The sequence below is a fragment of the Zosterops lateralis genome, assembly GCF_965231275.1.
Source record: "Zosterops lateralis genome assembly, chromosome: 5".
Lineage (NCBI taxonomy): Eukaryota > Metazoa > Chordata > Aves > Passeriformes > Zosteropidae > Zosterops > Zosterops lateralis.
The window spans coordinates 8,869,814-8,885,955 of NC_139766.1; the positions used below are offsets into that span (position 1 = coordinate 8,869,814).

The window sequence follows — 16,142 nt, forward strand, 5'->3', positions numbered from 1 at the left end:
AATATAAACACATAAAAAATAAGATTAAAGAGGGCACAGGGCATAACGTATGAGCAATGGCAAAATAAAACCTTGAGAACAGGTAGAAATGGGAGGAAATCAGTCTTAAAAGAATGCGATAAGACATTCCAGAATTTCTGGGAAATGTTGTGTGGTGACGGAAGCCAACTGTTCATGCACAGGAAAAGGCAGAACAAACTCCTCAAACACAATATCTGGCAGGCATGGGTTGCCTTGGTCTGCATTACACTCCAGCCAAACTAAGCTCAGTCATAACAGCCACAAACTCTTGGCTGCTCTCTTGATCTGCCAATTAATCCAAGTCCAAGCTGTGAATTGTTGGTGTGGGAAATGAGCTGGAGTGGCATTAAATTCATTTTATATGCAGTCATTAATGTCCAATAAATGGGTGAATGTATGAGTGAATACACATTTGTTCACCTGACAGCTCTTACAGCTTTTTTATTTTCATCAGTGAACTACATAAATCTCATTTTCAATCACCTGTTGCTGTTTAATAGTAGATGAGGATTTTATATTCTGTAAGTTTGTGCCTGGAACTTTGTGCTGGGATATGAAAAAAGTACAGACAATTAATGTAATCAGAAAAATTAGAAAATCCCAGTTTACAGCAGCATGGGTATATCATGTAGGAAGTAAATTCTGAAGTTCTCTTTTTCAGCTTAGCAGATCTTATATCTGAGGCAAGCAGAATATCTATAACAATGTATGTGAGTATTCAAGACATACAGAAAAAACTGGCTATCTGTAACCCAGTTCCTTCACTGCTAATGCAATGAGCAAGAATAAACAATTTTTTTGAAAGCAGCTATTCCATGACTCATGGAAAATGCTGACAAGGCTCAGGCATACTTTGTCTCAGACATTTGTAAGGTAATATGCAGAAGCAAACTTGGAATTATTTTTGCCTGGCTAATCTGTTACAAAATACAAAAAGGAAGAGGTTGGGAAACAGTTTTCCTGAAGACACTGTATTATCAAAATACATCACTACTTTTATCTTATATCAATCAAGAGCTAGACATAAGACACATACAATTAGCCCATCTTTTTTCATCCAGTAAAATGTATGGTTTCTATGCTTTCTACACAATTATGTTCAAAACAAAAAGCTATGAGATTATCTTTCATATAAGAGTATGGAGATAGCAGGATGAAAAATGAAATTTTTCTAGACTGCCAAGAAGAGTGGAAATACAGTCAAGATACTTTTCTAAAAATAGGAAAGAAACCACAGAGGAAAGAACTTCTCCACAGAGAAGCTGTGGACTCCCTATTTCCACAGGTGTTCACAGCTGGGTTGGATGGGCTCTGAGTGACCTGGCCTAGTCAAGGTGTCCCCTGCCCACGGTGGGGGGTTGGAACTATATAGTCTTTAGGCCCCTTCCAACACAAAACATTGTAGGATTCTAGCATTCTATGAAAAAAAGCATCTACAAAGACTAAAATGCAGACCTACATCTTGCCAGAAGGGAAACAGCAGGTCAAAAGTAACAGAAAGATAAACCTTTCTGATGTAATCTAAGCATATATCAGGTTTTTGTTGTATTTTTTTATCTATGTCACTTTTAAACACTTCTCATGTATGATTCAGAGGTTTTGTCAAATGTTTGTATTTGCAATTTTATCACGACTTGGTTTGCATAAGGGACATAAAAAGTTACAGAATAACACAAAGAAACCCTTCTCACCATAGGATAGGACACCACATCCCTCACATCTCTTCCTCCTTACCTGAAGGGCAATACATAGTATTACATATATATATATATATACCTGTATATTTACCCCACCCTGGCTCTAGGAAAGCCAGAGCTGTCTTCCAGTAGCCACTGCACATGCTGGAGGACCTCTGGCATGGATCCCTCCTGTAAATATAGGGGTCATATACTTAAACACAGAGGGGGAAGAGTCACAACACACGATTCAGGAGTTTGACATTGTGTTTTATTTAGTTAAAAGGATTTTTTAAAAAGTTTTTGTGTTCAACTTCTTTGAATGAAAGACTACAGCTGTCAGCTTGATGTCATCCTTCCCAGACTACAGCCAACTGTAAAACACTTTTGTCATTGTGTCTCTTTTCCCTTTGGGTATGTCACCCTACCAAACTGTGGTTTAATTTATTTTATATCTATTTAGCACCAGGAAAATCTTTATAACCCCCATAAAACACTTTTGAAAGAATCCAGAAGCACTTTAGTATTTTAAAATTTCTTCCAGTAGTTAATCATAAAATAATTTATTTTGTCTAAGTAGCCTCTATAATCCATTCCATGAAGATTTATTTAATTAGTTCTCAACCTCCTTTTAAAAGTCATGGTGTCTAACTTTCATCTATTTTAAAGAAGATAAAGATATGTCTTTGCAGTTTGCTATGAGGGTCAAAAGTTTTCTACTGTTACATTTTAAAGTAGAAGGGAACCAGATAAAGCAATTGCAACGAGGTTATGTCATAAATTATAGCTGTCATCAGTAACAATTTGCTGAGAGATTAATTTGGGACTGAAGCGATCCATTATCTTTATTAAGATATTTACAGGTATGTTGCTGTTTCAGTATCAGATACTGAAGAGATTAATTAGATGGCACTTATTTTCAGTGTTCTTCATTAGAAAAAGGACACTTAGAAGATTTTTCTGTAAAAATGCACAGTTCTGGACATATGTCAGTTGGAACAGAAAGTCCCTGACATTGACATAGGTTCTTGAAAGAGCACTCCTGACCCTGCAACCTTCACCTTGCATCTCCTTCACCTCTATAGGAAGAAAAAAAGGGCTTTGGCCTCACATGTACATAGGCTTTATTTATTTCTGAGTCATGAGGGCAGTCTTATTTTAGGGTCTCTGGGTCTATGAGTACAAGAAGAGAAGGAGGTCAGGGTAACTAACTCCCCACATCAGGCACTGGTTTGAGCATCAACAGTGATGGGCACCATCACTGAAAGAACAAATAAATGTTAATCCATTCAGAGGTCTATGCAAACTGGGATGGCATAAAATTTCTCAGAGGCCACTTGTATAAAACAACAGGGATCAAATGGAAATTAATGCCCTTGGAGTTCCTTCTTTACTTATCACAAATACTTTGCAAGCTTTTCTTCAAGTGGCTTCAAATAGTTAAGACAGAACAGCAGCCATCTTGGGAGATGATACAGGCATCAAATAATTACAGAGCATCAAATAATTACATATCTTAGACCTGTGAAAAGTCTTAAAGAAATAGAGGGACCTTCAGAGTAGCCTTTACATAAATACCAGAAGAGTGAAACAGAAAGAGCAGAATTCTTAATATATAATCAAAAGATGATGTAATGCCATCCCAGATATTACACAGAACAAAACATGGAGCTATCATATTGTTACAACAATGTATAGTTTACTCAGGAAAAAAAAGCAGGGGCAGAGATGTCACACTACACCAAACTGCATCCACATGATACAGAAAAAAGTAAGAGACAGACTCTGAGGTATCTTGGACAGGCAATCAAAAAAAGAAGAAATCAATCATGCTGTATATAAGGGACAAATTCTGCAGAAAGGGATAAGAAACTTCCTATTCCATCTTTTTCAATCTTCTCTATAAACACTTAAATTTCTGCTATGCATTGGGTCAACACTAAACTAAAGGCAAAAGGGAAGAATGAATTGCCGTGACATTCTTGATTTCATCAAAATTTAGCTTGACACTAGAATTAAAGCTGAGCTAAATGAAATAAATGACAATATTTTATTAAGCTCTGGAGCGTGCTCATAAAACAGCATTTTATCAAAGTCACTCTAGAAGGACATGACTGTTTGGAGATAAGAGTTTAATACACAACAAAACCTTTCTATGAAATTAGCAAAGCCAAAAGTTATCAGACACCCCAAAGCAACTGAGGACTATTCAGCCTTCTCAGGGTTTGCTTTCTCTCTAGTTTCTGTGTTAGTTGTGGGGGGTGTAAAACTTTATTTTTCATTTACTCTAGAAGGCTAAGAAAGCATTTAATGTGCAGTAATAATAAGTTTCCAATGTGACATAAAATTAAGCTGTCTACTTGAACTTCTAGTTAACTGCCTGGTTTATTTAAAGCTTCTAGAAACAAAAGCCATTATGATTCCTGAAGACTTTATTCCCTCTGCTTTATCTGCCAGTCTAAACTAAAGCCACAGCTACACTTCTACAAGGCAGTGTAAACTCAAGGTGAAATTTTCACAGTTGCCATGTAGACTGTCAGAGTGCAAAGTAAGAGAAGTGTTAGATTTCATTAATATCAACTATTGCAAATGAGCTTTCAAAACACATAGAAATCTCTTTGCTGCAAAAGTAACACTGTTAAAATATTCCGCACCAACACCCATCAGGTGTTGAACCTGGAGCTTAAAAGGTTTTAAAACTCTGATTCTGAGATGGCAAACTGAACATCTTCCTCTTTTATTACATACAGCAGCTGCAGGAGCTGCAAGTGGCTTAGCCTCTCACACAACTTTTTAAACAAAATAGTTATTAAATACCAGATTCATTATGAGTAGTACCTGTACATAGCACCTGTCCCTGAATACGTGATTTGAAAGAGCATGCCTTCCCATTCAAACTGAAATTGTGTCTCTCTTAACAAATTACTGATTCCACATTTTTATCAGTATCACTCTAAATAAAGGCACAAGATGAGAGATATTTTAGATATTGATCAGAATAGGAATGATATATCTACTGCAAAAAGTGCTTCTTCAGAATCTATCTCACCAAAGGAAAGTAGAAGCCTTGAAATTAACTAAAAATTGCAACAGGATTATAAACCCAGCCAAGTAAATGATAATTAAAGAAATGTTATATTAACCCTTAGTGAGTGTCCTAGCAGGCAGCACTGAGGTTAGGATCTCCTGATTTACATCAGGAATCAGTACAGCCTGAGTTACAGGAGCAAACCTCAGAGCTGAAGGATCACAACCCAGTCACACACTTCTAAACAGATACTTCAGCAGAGATGCTCAGTGACACTTATTTAAGGGGGCTGCCATGTAACACACAGGAAAACTTTTCTCCACTCTCTTCAAGGATTCTAGAAGTAACCCTAAATACTTGCCAGTGAAGAGCCAACATGATTTTAACTTGTCTTAATACTGCAAATGTTTCACCATTTTATATGTGCTCAGTGGCATGGAATGTCTCTTCTTCATTGCAATGCCAAAAACAAAGATCTTGCCATTTTGCAATGGATGAACTGAAATGAATTAACTCAAATTCATTTCAGATTTGACATTTGGTTCATAAAAAGGGGAGAAATCAATGAAACCAAGAACATGTCCTAGAAGCTTAGAAATGTATGAAAAAGCCTGGATCATCTAAAAAATCTTTAGACAAATATGGGGTTCCAAGAACCCTAAAGTGGTGTAGCTCATTATTTAGAAAACACAATTCTAAGAGAGCTCTGCTTGGGGGAGAGGGAGCTGTGTAACCCTCTGGCTGCATCTTGTAACTGTATGTCTGCTAATGGGGACAGGAGGAGAGATAAAGCTCTTCCTGTTTCCTCAGTAAAAATCCACCTGGATAAGCATGATTATTTAATTATCCCTTAATCACCTAACAAACACACAGGTGACATCTCTTGATTAATAATGACTCTGTTCAAGCTTGATAATATTTTCATAAAACTAATATAGAAGGACAAATATTCATATCTGTTTAAAAACTATTCAGCTACAGATGTGGCATTCACTTCTCAGAAATCTGTTTATCTTATCCCTGATTAACTGGCCTTTGCTCTTGCTGTTTAAGTCGGCAGCCTAAACTGAATTCCATATCTGCTATACCATACAGTTATATGAATTAACCTGGAAAAATACCATTTTCTGGAGTATAAATCTTTAATCTATTAAATACAAAGATGTATTTAATACTAAGAATGTATTTGAAACAAAGTTGTATGAAAGAGATATGGGCAGGTGTGTATATATTTAGTCAGCCTACCACCAAGCATTTGTGCATACTTGACCTTATCTTTTTCAAACAGACCCAGTTATCTTTTTGTATAATTCAGCCCATGAGGACTTATTTTTATTAATTTCAGGAATATCCAAAATATCTCTGCTTATTTCCTGTGTTCTTCAGAACTCAGCAGGGTATCAGCAGATAGAGCTATTGTCAGGAAGTATCCTGAATTGCCAAGAGGCTGGAAAAACAAGAGTCCCTATTTTGACACAGTTCCTACCAAACCAACTGCCAGTATGCAACAGTTTGGCTCACCTGGCCATCACTGGATATAATCAGCTCTGAGTCCCCTGCTTGGCAGGTGGTAAAGAAATAAAATTCCACACTTCCTGCAGGAAGACATTCTGCAAAGAACAAACCAAACCTTTCTGCAGTGACATCTTTTTATTCAAGGATGGCGGAACTTATTTTTTAAAAAAAGACAAAAACATAACAAAAAGCCTTTTCTCCTTTCAACATGCTAATTCCAAGTAGTTCTGTGCTTTGCTTCTCTCTAGGCTTTTTCTTAAGTAATTTCCAAAATCAGCATGTCAATATCTAACAAAACAGTTCAGAACAGATACTACCATGATCCCACAGAAATACCAGCTGAGGAGAGATGGACTTTCGTGTTCAGAACATTTTATAAACAGTCTGCAGTTCCCAAGGTTATTGGAAATGAAGTGTTCAAGTTCCTCTGATTATGACAAGGATAGTATAAGGTAAAGATCCTTCCATGTCTTAAAAACGTCAGCCAACCAAACCTATGCTATAAAAATGGAAAGAAATGTTTTCCAAAATGATTGGTGGTAAAGAATTTATAAATCCTTTGGAATTCTAAGATAATTACACACTTCTTTATTTTAGATACAAACTGCCATGGCTACAAAGACATAATGAGATATGTCCTCTTATCTGCAGCCATTTTTTTAAACTCTCTGAAAGCCACACAGGTGAACAACTACTATGTCCAGTACTTACTAGAAGGTAAATTCAATACCTGGAAGAAGCACAGGTATTCATGCTGTTCTCCATCACCACAGAAAGGAAAGCACTAATAGCATGAATATGAGGAAACAGATGACAGATGAGAGAGAAGGGAGTATTTTGTGGTTTGGATTTTACAAAACTCAGATCTCAATGTGAAAGAGGAGCAACTAGATCACTATCAAATTCTCCAGCCTTCTTTCAAACACTGCCATGAGTGTAAGCATTGCACACAACTGACACAAATCGTCCTTTCATTGGTATAATCAGAGTAAATATCACCCTTAAAGAGTATCCACTAATTACCTTGTTACTTTAACTCACCATCAGTAGTTAATGTGTACAGGTTAAATTACAGTTCAGAGCTAGAAACTGATACTTTAAGGAGAATGCCCATTTTCATATTGGAATGGCAGCAGTTATCAGATTATTCAGATTATTATACCTTTTAATATACAACATATCTGTATATTGAACAGTGTTAGAGCTATTCCTCCACTACATAGTAATACACATTTTTATTAGAGATTATTTAAATTTCACTACTCTCCTATTCTTTCAGCTTTTAGAATTTAAAGAAAACTCATTGCATGCAGGCAAACTTTGTGTGTGTTCTCTGATTCACATTCTTTGATTTCCATAATGAAAATGAATCAGAGTACAACAGACTAACAATGCTATCTAGAAAAGGCATTTTTCTGAGGCATAGACCAACTTGGGTATCATTACACTGGATCTACAGATAATCTATAACACAGAATATATGACAGAAAATACCCAGGTAATTTACCATTGCATGGAAAAGTTTGTGCACAGGGACAATTATCTTTCTGCTCTCACACAATTGAAAATACACAGTTTATAGTAGCAATAAATTAATGCTTGCAAGTAGATCATACTGTAAGCAATTTACCAAATATCTTTCTTAATTTCGCCCCTTCTCAAATAGCAAATATCTTCTAAAGAAAAGGTCTATTTACCATGAGAATGTAACAGTAAATCAATACAAACAATCTAGAAATACTATTAAATCTCAGAGAAGTAATGTGGTCAAGAGAATATTCTTTGTTTAATATGCTAGTATTATCCCTAGAGCCTATAAATCACCTGAGTATTCCTGTCCTAAATTTCTGGATATAGGAGTATTGGACTTTCACTTCAATCCATTTCCAACCAATCTACTTACAGGGTCTTTTCCTCTGAACCTCTTGGTTCATGAGGATAGAGAGTCCATGTTGTACCATCTTAGTCTCTAGTTATAATTTAGAAAGGGCAAAATGGTCTAATAAATCTGCTAGGCCATTTATGACAGACATATTAGTGTTCTATTTCAGGCTAGAGAACATAAAATGTAAATATAATTTGTAGATACTAGGAATATCTGTAGCAAATACTGGATTACAGTGACAACATCTTCAAGCTTAAATTGACTAAGCTTGTTCAGAGCCATAAATAACAGAGTTGCATTTGCATGGGCAGGCTGCCCTCAGGACCTTTGGTGGAGGGTACCACTGGATACAGCTGAACTCATCAGTGCTAGGGATCACCAGTTGTCTGACACAGATTCTACAGAAAGGAAAGGGTTTACCCAAATATTTTAAGTATGGATTAATGCTCCACTCATAGAAACTCTTTAGCAGTACAATCCCAATTCAAAAAAGCACTCAGGCAGGAAAGTAGGCAGAAGTCAGATAGGATGAAACCCCATACTATCATGCGTTTAAGTGCTCAGCTAAATCAAGACACTTTTCCTGCTTTTTGATTCAATGTGGTCAATATGAGTATATACTATGATGGAAGAACAACAACCTACTGAGAAGGGTGACAAAAGAACAGTATGAAAGAGATTGGTAATCATCACACCTTGAATTATGAAATTCTGCAAAGAAATTCTTACTTGAAAGACTAAACATTTTTCAGCATCTCTTTTTGAAATTGATTTTAAGATATGCACATCAACAGCATTTTAAATACAATTACTTATCTTTCATTTATTTTGTAAAAGCTAAACAAGTGAGAGGAAGTTCATGCTGAGGTTTGTTGTCATTTGGATGTCTAACAGCAGTTGGGTCTCTTGGCTGGTCAGACAGCTGCCAGGACAGCTCTCGTCACCTTCAGCACTGGGATGATGATTTGGATTAAAAAGGATTATGACTGTCATGGGGCATCAAGGCAACACAGCACAAGGTGAACTTGCAGGTAGCTAGAATCCATTATACCATTAATTTTTAAAAGTTTAGGCAAACCTAAACTGAACTATATGTTCAGTGTATCATTAATGTAATGGTGATGTTGTAAAAGCAAGTGCTGACCTCCCTTTAAGGCTTTTTCTTTGTAGGACATAACAGAGGACTCCACTGTAAGATAATTTTGGTAATACCTTACAATCATCATCACAGGAGAACAGGAGGAAGAGCATTAAGCATATATAAGTGAACATCAAAATCTCTACTATCCTAGTTTTAACTGGGGTAACTATGTTAGGTGACCAAAAGATATATTGGCTGTCCAAGGCAGAGATGAACAAGCTGGTCTAGTGGAAGATGTCCCTGCCCATAGCAAGGGGATGGACTAGACAATCTTTAAAGGTCCCATCCAACACAAACCATCTTGTGCTTCTGTGGTAGTTAACTGCACCTTGTTTATTCAGTTTTAGCTGAATAGCCACTTCAAGACAGTTCTGCCAAAGAGAACACACAATACTTCCAAAAATTCTCTACCGCAAGCAGGGTGTCCAGCAAACAGCTGAGCACAGTGCAGGGAAGCACAGAGTGGTAGAGCTGAGTTACTCCTGAAATGAGCTGACTCTGCAAGCTCATCAGAGCAGCACAAGATCCCAGCCTGGCTGGGAGCATTGCCTCTCACCGGGGTTGGTGGTTTGGGTAGAGTGTTGCACATGACTGAATTTTAGCATGGAAGTTAATACCTCCACTCAGCCCTTTACTACCATATACAGACAGTCTGGGCTGACACACACTTGGGCATTTTTACCTGCTCTGCTGACCAGAGTAAAGATTCCATACAAACAATGTTTAGCAGAAACATGGATCCAACAGGGTTCCAAGAGAGACTCAGCTCTAAGGCAGCAAAGATAGGCTGAGTCACAGCACAGACTACCTAACCAAATTATCAAAGGAAAGCTTTTATAGATAAGAGACCTTAATTTAATCAGAAACTCATAGAGTTCACATCTTTGCAGAAACTGCCCACCCATGTGTATTTCCTGCCAAACGCTATAAAAAGCCTGTGAACGTTTTTTAAAAGGTTGGATTTCAGATAGAAGGCTTTAGTCTGAAGGGCAACTAAGGAATGGAGTTATGTTTCAGTGAAGAAGCCATGAAGTTTAGAAAAAATAAGTGAATAAACTGAAATAAAACTTGGTTGGATTCTGGAGTGTGGCTCAGATTTCTATCCAATAATGTATTATTTTCTATCTATGATTTAATATTCATAAGTCTAAGGATTTTTAGATACAGAAAACCAGCTAAAAGATACCACCTGACATGCATTCTGAAGCTGATATGATACTAGATACTAACACTAACTTAATTTTTGTCTTTGGAAAGAGAGCTTCAGAAACTAATCCATTCTTTTTAGATTTCTTAGAGAAAAAAAAACGGTTTTTTGTAAAGTTTTTCCAATTGTACAAAATATGTCAGGAAAGATTTACAAAAAGTAACAACATGCAATTCTTTCAAACAGAACAAAACTTTTGCTATGCCTATTGGTGTATCAGTTGAACAGATTTTAAAGGATTAAGACCCAGAGAAAACCGGATGACCAAGAAGAGATAAAAGGTTTGTTGTTTATTTTGTTCTTCTCATAACTCATTCCAATACCAGTGAGTAGAATCAACTACAATAAAGTCAATTGACTAATTTTTGGCCCTAAAAATTTTATTTATCAATAGCAGCCTATGAGAGATGAATAAATATCCGGAATGAGAAAGCATTTGTGAAGCCTGTAATTTTATATCTTCTCTTTGGTGCCAAAGAAATTAAGGACAACATTCAAAAATCCAAGATGAGTTCAGCAGGAACTGACCCAACAGGAGGAATTCAGTTTGTCAGAACAAATACAGATGTCTACATTTAACCTGGCCATCCCAGACCTACTTTGCTCTCAATGGTGAGAAGTCAACACTTTTATTGTGCGATTGATCTTATTACACAGGGCATATCAGCAGTTGGCCAAATGAATCTCCAAGTATGTGACAGATGTCCAAGGTTAGATGAGATTAAACATGCCCTTCTGTGAGTCATAAGTCATCTAATAGATTCAATAGAAAGTTCCTTCCAAGCATTAGCTTTACTGAAGCTTAAGAGAAGAGTCAGCAGAATCATTATGTAATGATTTTGTAGACACACCATGACAATTCTGTCTGATAAAAATATTTGCCTGTAATCCGTTAAATTCAAAGTTACCGTGTAGCAACTGCAAGAGGTTGATGGCTGCCAAGAGCCGTGAGATTGCTGAATAGAATGGTATTTCTGGAGTCCTGCCCAGAGCTGAGACAAAATTTGACTCATCTTCATGCATACATTTCCAAGAAACCATCAAACTAAAATAAGGATTTAACTCCATCATGAAGTTCTAGCAATATCATGTTAGAGCTAAGAATTTATTACAATATCAAGAGAAGCTTCTAAGAAACTCTCAAAGAAAGGTGATCTTTCCATAGATATATTTGATGAAATGTTTGTGGTCTTGAGTTTTGTTCTCCCAGAATGCACATGCCTTGAGCACAGATTCAGTTGTTGGTAGCAGGATAATTATAATGGGAGCTCCATTTTGTTTCTTTGTACAACTTCAGAGCATATTAACAAATATTCCCCAGCCCTGGATGCGTTCAAGGCCAGGTTGGATGGGGCTTGGAGCAACCCGGGATAGAGGAAATTGCCCATGCTTGTGCAAGGGAGACTGGAATCTGATGGTCTTTAAGGTCCCTTCCAACCCAAACCATTCCAGGATTCTAGGATTCTGTGAACTATGGAAGTGTGTAGGAAATACCATGTTTGGGAAGACTATGCCTGCAAAATTTTAGAAACTGTAGGATGAGAATTGAGCTCAATCAATCAGAGGTATTTTTGCTTTCATTTTCAGCTAACAGTTAGTTCTTCCAACTAAAATGGAGATAAAAAGATAAAAGGAAGAGGGAGACAAAGAAAATAAGCACATTGCATAATATTTACATGAACTTCAGTCTGTTTAAACAGCTTTATGCTACAGCATTTTATTCAATCTTTTTCTGACCTATCTGTTGAAACCACAAGTTCCTTGACATCCATCCTGTCATTTCTTGAATACTCACGCACTTTTGAGGACAAGGGAGTCCTAGTCTCAAGTAAGATGTTTTAGGCATCACCTCAATACAAACAATATAAAATACCCTCAACAGGTCAGTGACTAATATTCCATCATTTTTGATTGTTAATCTTTTAATCGGCATACTGAAGAGATCAGTAAATAATTATTTAGATATGGAGATAAAAAAATTCTACCTTTTTTTCAAATTATTGGGGTAGCACTTTTTCCAAGTCATTCCAGAATATGGAAGCACTAAACCCTATTAGTTCAAAAGAAATCCTATAAGCTCTAGTCTGTTTCTTAAATATACATCATTTGATTCCAATACTTCTATTGGATATCTAAGCAAATTTCAAAAATGCTTGTACTTTTATGGAAAAAAGCTGTTCTGCAGTTTTTCAAACAGATAACCTCTCTAACTGCTGCTCTGGATTTTTAAAAAGAATTGGTTAAAAAAATGCAAGGAGAAAGTCATCAGCAACCACTGTTCACAATATATCATTGCATCAGCTTTAGCCACAAGGCTCATACCGGCCAGTTGGATTGCAGCATTTTGATATGTGGTAATTAACCACACTGGAGAAGAAAAGGCTCAGAAAGACAGAAGGGAATTCATGGTGTTCAAATAGTATGAACAATAGATACTGAAACAAAATACTGTCTTTTGTTACCATTATGCAGTAATACAATAGCTGAGGTTATTCTTACTATTTTGTCTAATTACTATTAAAATATTCAACTTTTAATCTTACCACTGAGAAGCCAGTGTGGTGAAGATATCAGTGATTTCAGGTTCTTGGAACAGTTTCAGAAGTTCTGGTTCAGATGATAAGTCAGCAAGGATCCTTAACTCAATATGGGAAAAGTCTAGAAAACAGTGTTAAAAAGCATCTATTGCTCTAAAATAAAAACATACCTGCATTTTAACCAGACTACCACAAATTAAAATGTAAGCCTGGAGTATTCAATCACTTCTTCATGCTCAAAAAAGACAGATGCCTTTAAGAAGCTCATTCTGAAGATGTATTCCAGCTATGGATCACAAAGTGTCTCAATTCTTCATTATCTTCATATGTCAATTAATCTTATTAACTCTGTTTCTACTCACAAGGCTTAAACATCATCCACTTCCAAAGCATAATAAGGAATACACATCATATTACAATATTAATTGTTACTAAGGGATTTGACAGCCTTGTAAAATATGTCATCCAAAGGAGAGGGGAAAAAGAGACATGACAGAATTGTGAATATTAATATGTATGAGAACAATAATTCACTCTCTCTCTTACCTGCTGCTAAAAATGTACATCCTTTTTTTGAAACAAACAATGTTCTTGGGGAAATAGTTATTACGTCCTCTTCTTTTCCTACAGAGGAGATACACATTTAAATCCCAAACACCAGTTCAAAAATACTGTGCTGCAAACCATAGGAGGTTTTACACCAAATACACAGCTAACACCACAGAAATGGTAATGTAAGCAAACTAGCAGAGCACCAACTGCCAGCATCACAATTATTTCACTTTATCAGTAATGTACAACTTTATCTCCACCATCCTTGTAGTATTGCTTACTTCCTTTCTCAAATTCAAACCCGTCCCTAAACACAAGCTATCAAATATATACAATAGCTAACATTATTCACAGATCACTTAACAAAAGATACATTCATAAATAAGGGTCTATAAAAATAAGTAAAAAAATATATTTTTGTATCTCTGAACATGCTGCAGCAGTGTAAAAATAACCAAACTCTGAGTTACAGATGGTAGGGGAATATAATATTGAGAACATACAGCTGTCAGAGGCATCCAAATTGTAATTACTGAAATCCCCAATAATATCATGAAACACTAACACAAGGTACTAGAAACTGAATGTGTCCAGGGAATATCACTTGACATAATGTAGGGGAAGATGATGGTTTCAAATGCAACAGAGTTTGGTCAGCATAAAAGCGAAGAAAATGGAAAAAAAGTCTCTTGATAGAGGAAAAACTCAGAAATACATTTTTGAGAAGCACATAAGATCATTAGCAAAATCTCCAGAAAGTTTCATGTGCTACAGTTATGCCCAGCACCTCAGGTTTATGCTGCCCCTGCTGACACAGTTTTTTATAGCATCTTTTAAAAAATACTTATAAAAATGACTCATGCAGATAAAATAAAATCGCTGTCAAAATTTTACATTATCTTCCTCTTGTTTAATGACCTGTATTATTTCCAACACAGAAAGTGAATAGCTGTGAAAAGGAAAAGCTTGCCCTCAGCAGAGAACCAAGCACCACATTGAGCAGTACTGCCCAGCTGTGGCTGCAAGTATTCAAGGAGGAGAACGTGTGCTCCAAAATCTCTCTCTTATATTTGAGTCTGCTACTGTGGGTTTCTCTGTTTATCATTTGGCTCATGCTTTCCTAGACTTCACTTTGATTCCCTATGAACCATCTGCCTTAAATCCACTTCTGTAATCAAAAACAACACATCTGACTAACTACTGGTGTTTAGTTGTGAGTATGATTAAAATGACCCAGCTTAAACATTGACTCAGGCAGAGCCTTATGAGCTGAATGCATACAAAATCATCCCTCGGGTATTTAAGGTATTTAACATGCATAATTTCATTTGGAAATAGTGAGGGAAACAAAAAAACCCTAAAGCTTGTAGCTATTTAAATCAGTGCTGAAACACCAAGAATTTTTTCAGGAACTACAAGAAAAATTATTTAAATGCTAATATATAACAAAATATCAATCATCTGATATTTAATGCTGGACCTATCAGCTTGCTTCAAAATATAATACCACTCAGTAAAATAATTAGATAAATCTGCCTTTTCATCTTAATAAAAACATACTTTACCTTTTATGTACTGCTTCTTTTTAATTGTAATTGGATGTTTAGAGATACCTTGAATGTTCTGCAAACAGGAAGAATAAAAATGCTTAGTAAGTGCAAGTTTATGAAAATATGTTTAGGAACAGTTTATTACTAGCATTAGTGATACTAGTGCCAACAAGTTTCTCCCACATAATAAGAAGGATTAATCACTTTGTCTTCCAAAGGAATCTTCACACTCTGCATCTGCAGACACTTTAGAATATTTGCTCTTCCATGAAAATTGGAAGCTTCAAAGAACAATTAGTCACTTGCGGCCTTTCCAAAGCATAATCTCTGGATGCACCATAGAAGAAAATTAGTAATCCAATAAAAATAACTTTCTTCTTATTTTAACCTGTGTCTTTTAGATATAGTTCATTACTTCTGAGAAAAGAATACATGTGAATCTTGCCTGCAGGCTAAAGGAACTGAATATTCTTCAGCCTCTTGGATTTTTTCTAGTATATATTCCTACTTTTTTGAAATGCATGATAAATAAGGAATGCTTTATTGTCTACAGCACATCAGTCCAGGTAAAAAAACTAGAGCTAATTTTATCAACCAACATGCAGGACTAGGATCAGCAGCAGATTCTTTTTCAAGATCTGGGTTCATACAGCTCCAAAAAAGCATCAAACATGCACATGACAGCTCCTTTCTGTTATTTTGGGTTATTTTATGCCTCTTTATCTAGAAAAGCAAAATATGACAAGAGAATGTGTATCAAGCTCTGATTTTGTTATTATTATATAATTAATTTGCAAGTGGTTCAGGAATTAGATGAACATACTAATATTATGTAATACTGGAAGCTCAGAGAGTGGGAATAGTGCTATATAATTTCCAAATCAGAATGATCATTTTCTATGCAATTTTCAACTCAAAAATTGTTATTTTAAACTTAAGAGGGAGGGATGTAATCAGACAGCAAAAGCTATTGAAATTTAAAGCAGAAGCAAAAGAACAAAACCCCCAAACCACAACAGTACCATTCCTA

The 16,142-nt window shown here is 36.0% G+C and overlaps 1 protein-coding gene across 1 annotated transcript in view; it reads right to left on the reverse strand.

The window, feature by feature from the left end:
- The window catches only part of POLN (DNA polymerase nu), an 88,166-nt gene that overhangs the window by 37,890 nt on the left and 34,134 nt on the right, over nucleotides 1-16,142 (reverse strand). The window contains exons 14-16 of the mRNA XM_083862359.1: nucleotides 15,128-15,185; nucleotides 13,557-13,634; nucleotides 13,017-13,131 (exon numbers count right to left, since the gene is read on the reverse strand). Coding sequence (XP_083718485.1) covers nucleotides 13,017-13,131; nucleotides 13,557-13,634; nucleotides 15,128-15,185 — 251 coding nt within the window. The remainder of the gene's footprint in view (nucleotides 1-13,016; nucleotides 13,132-13,556; nucleotides 13,635-15,127; nucleotides 15,186-16,142) is intronic.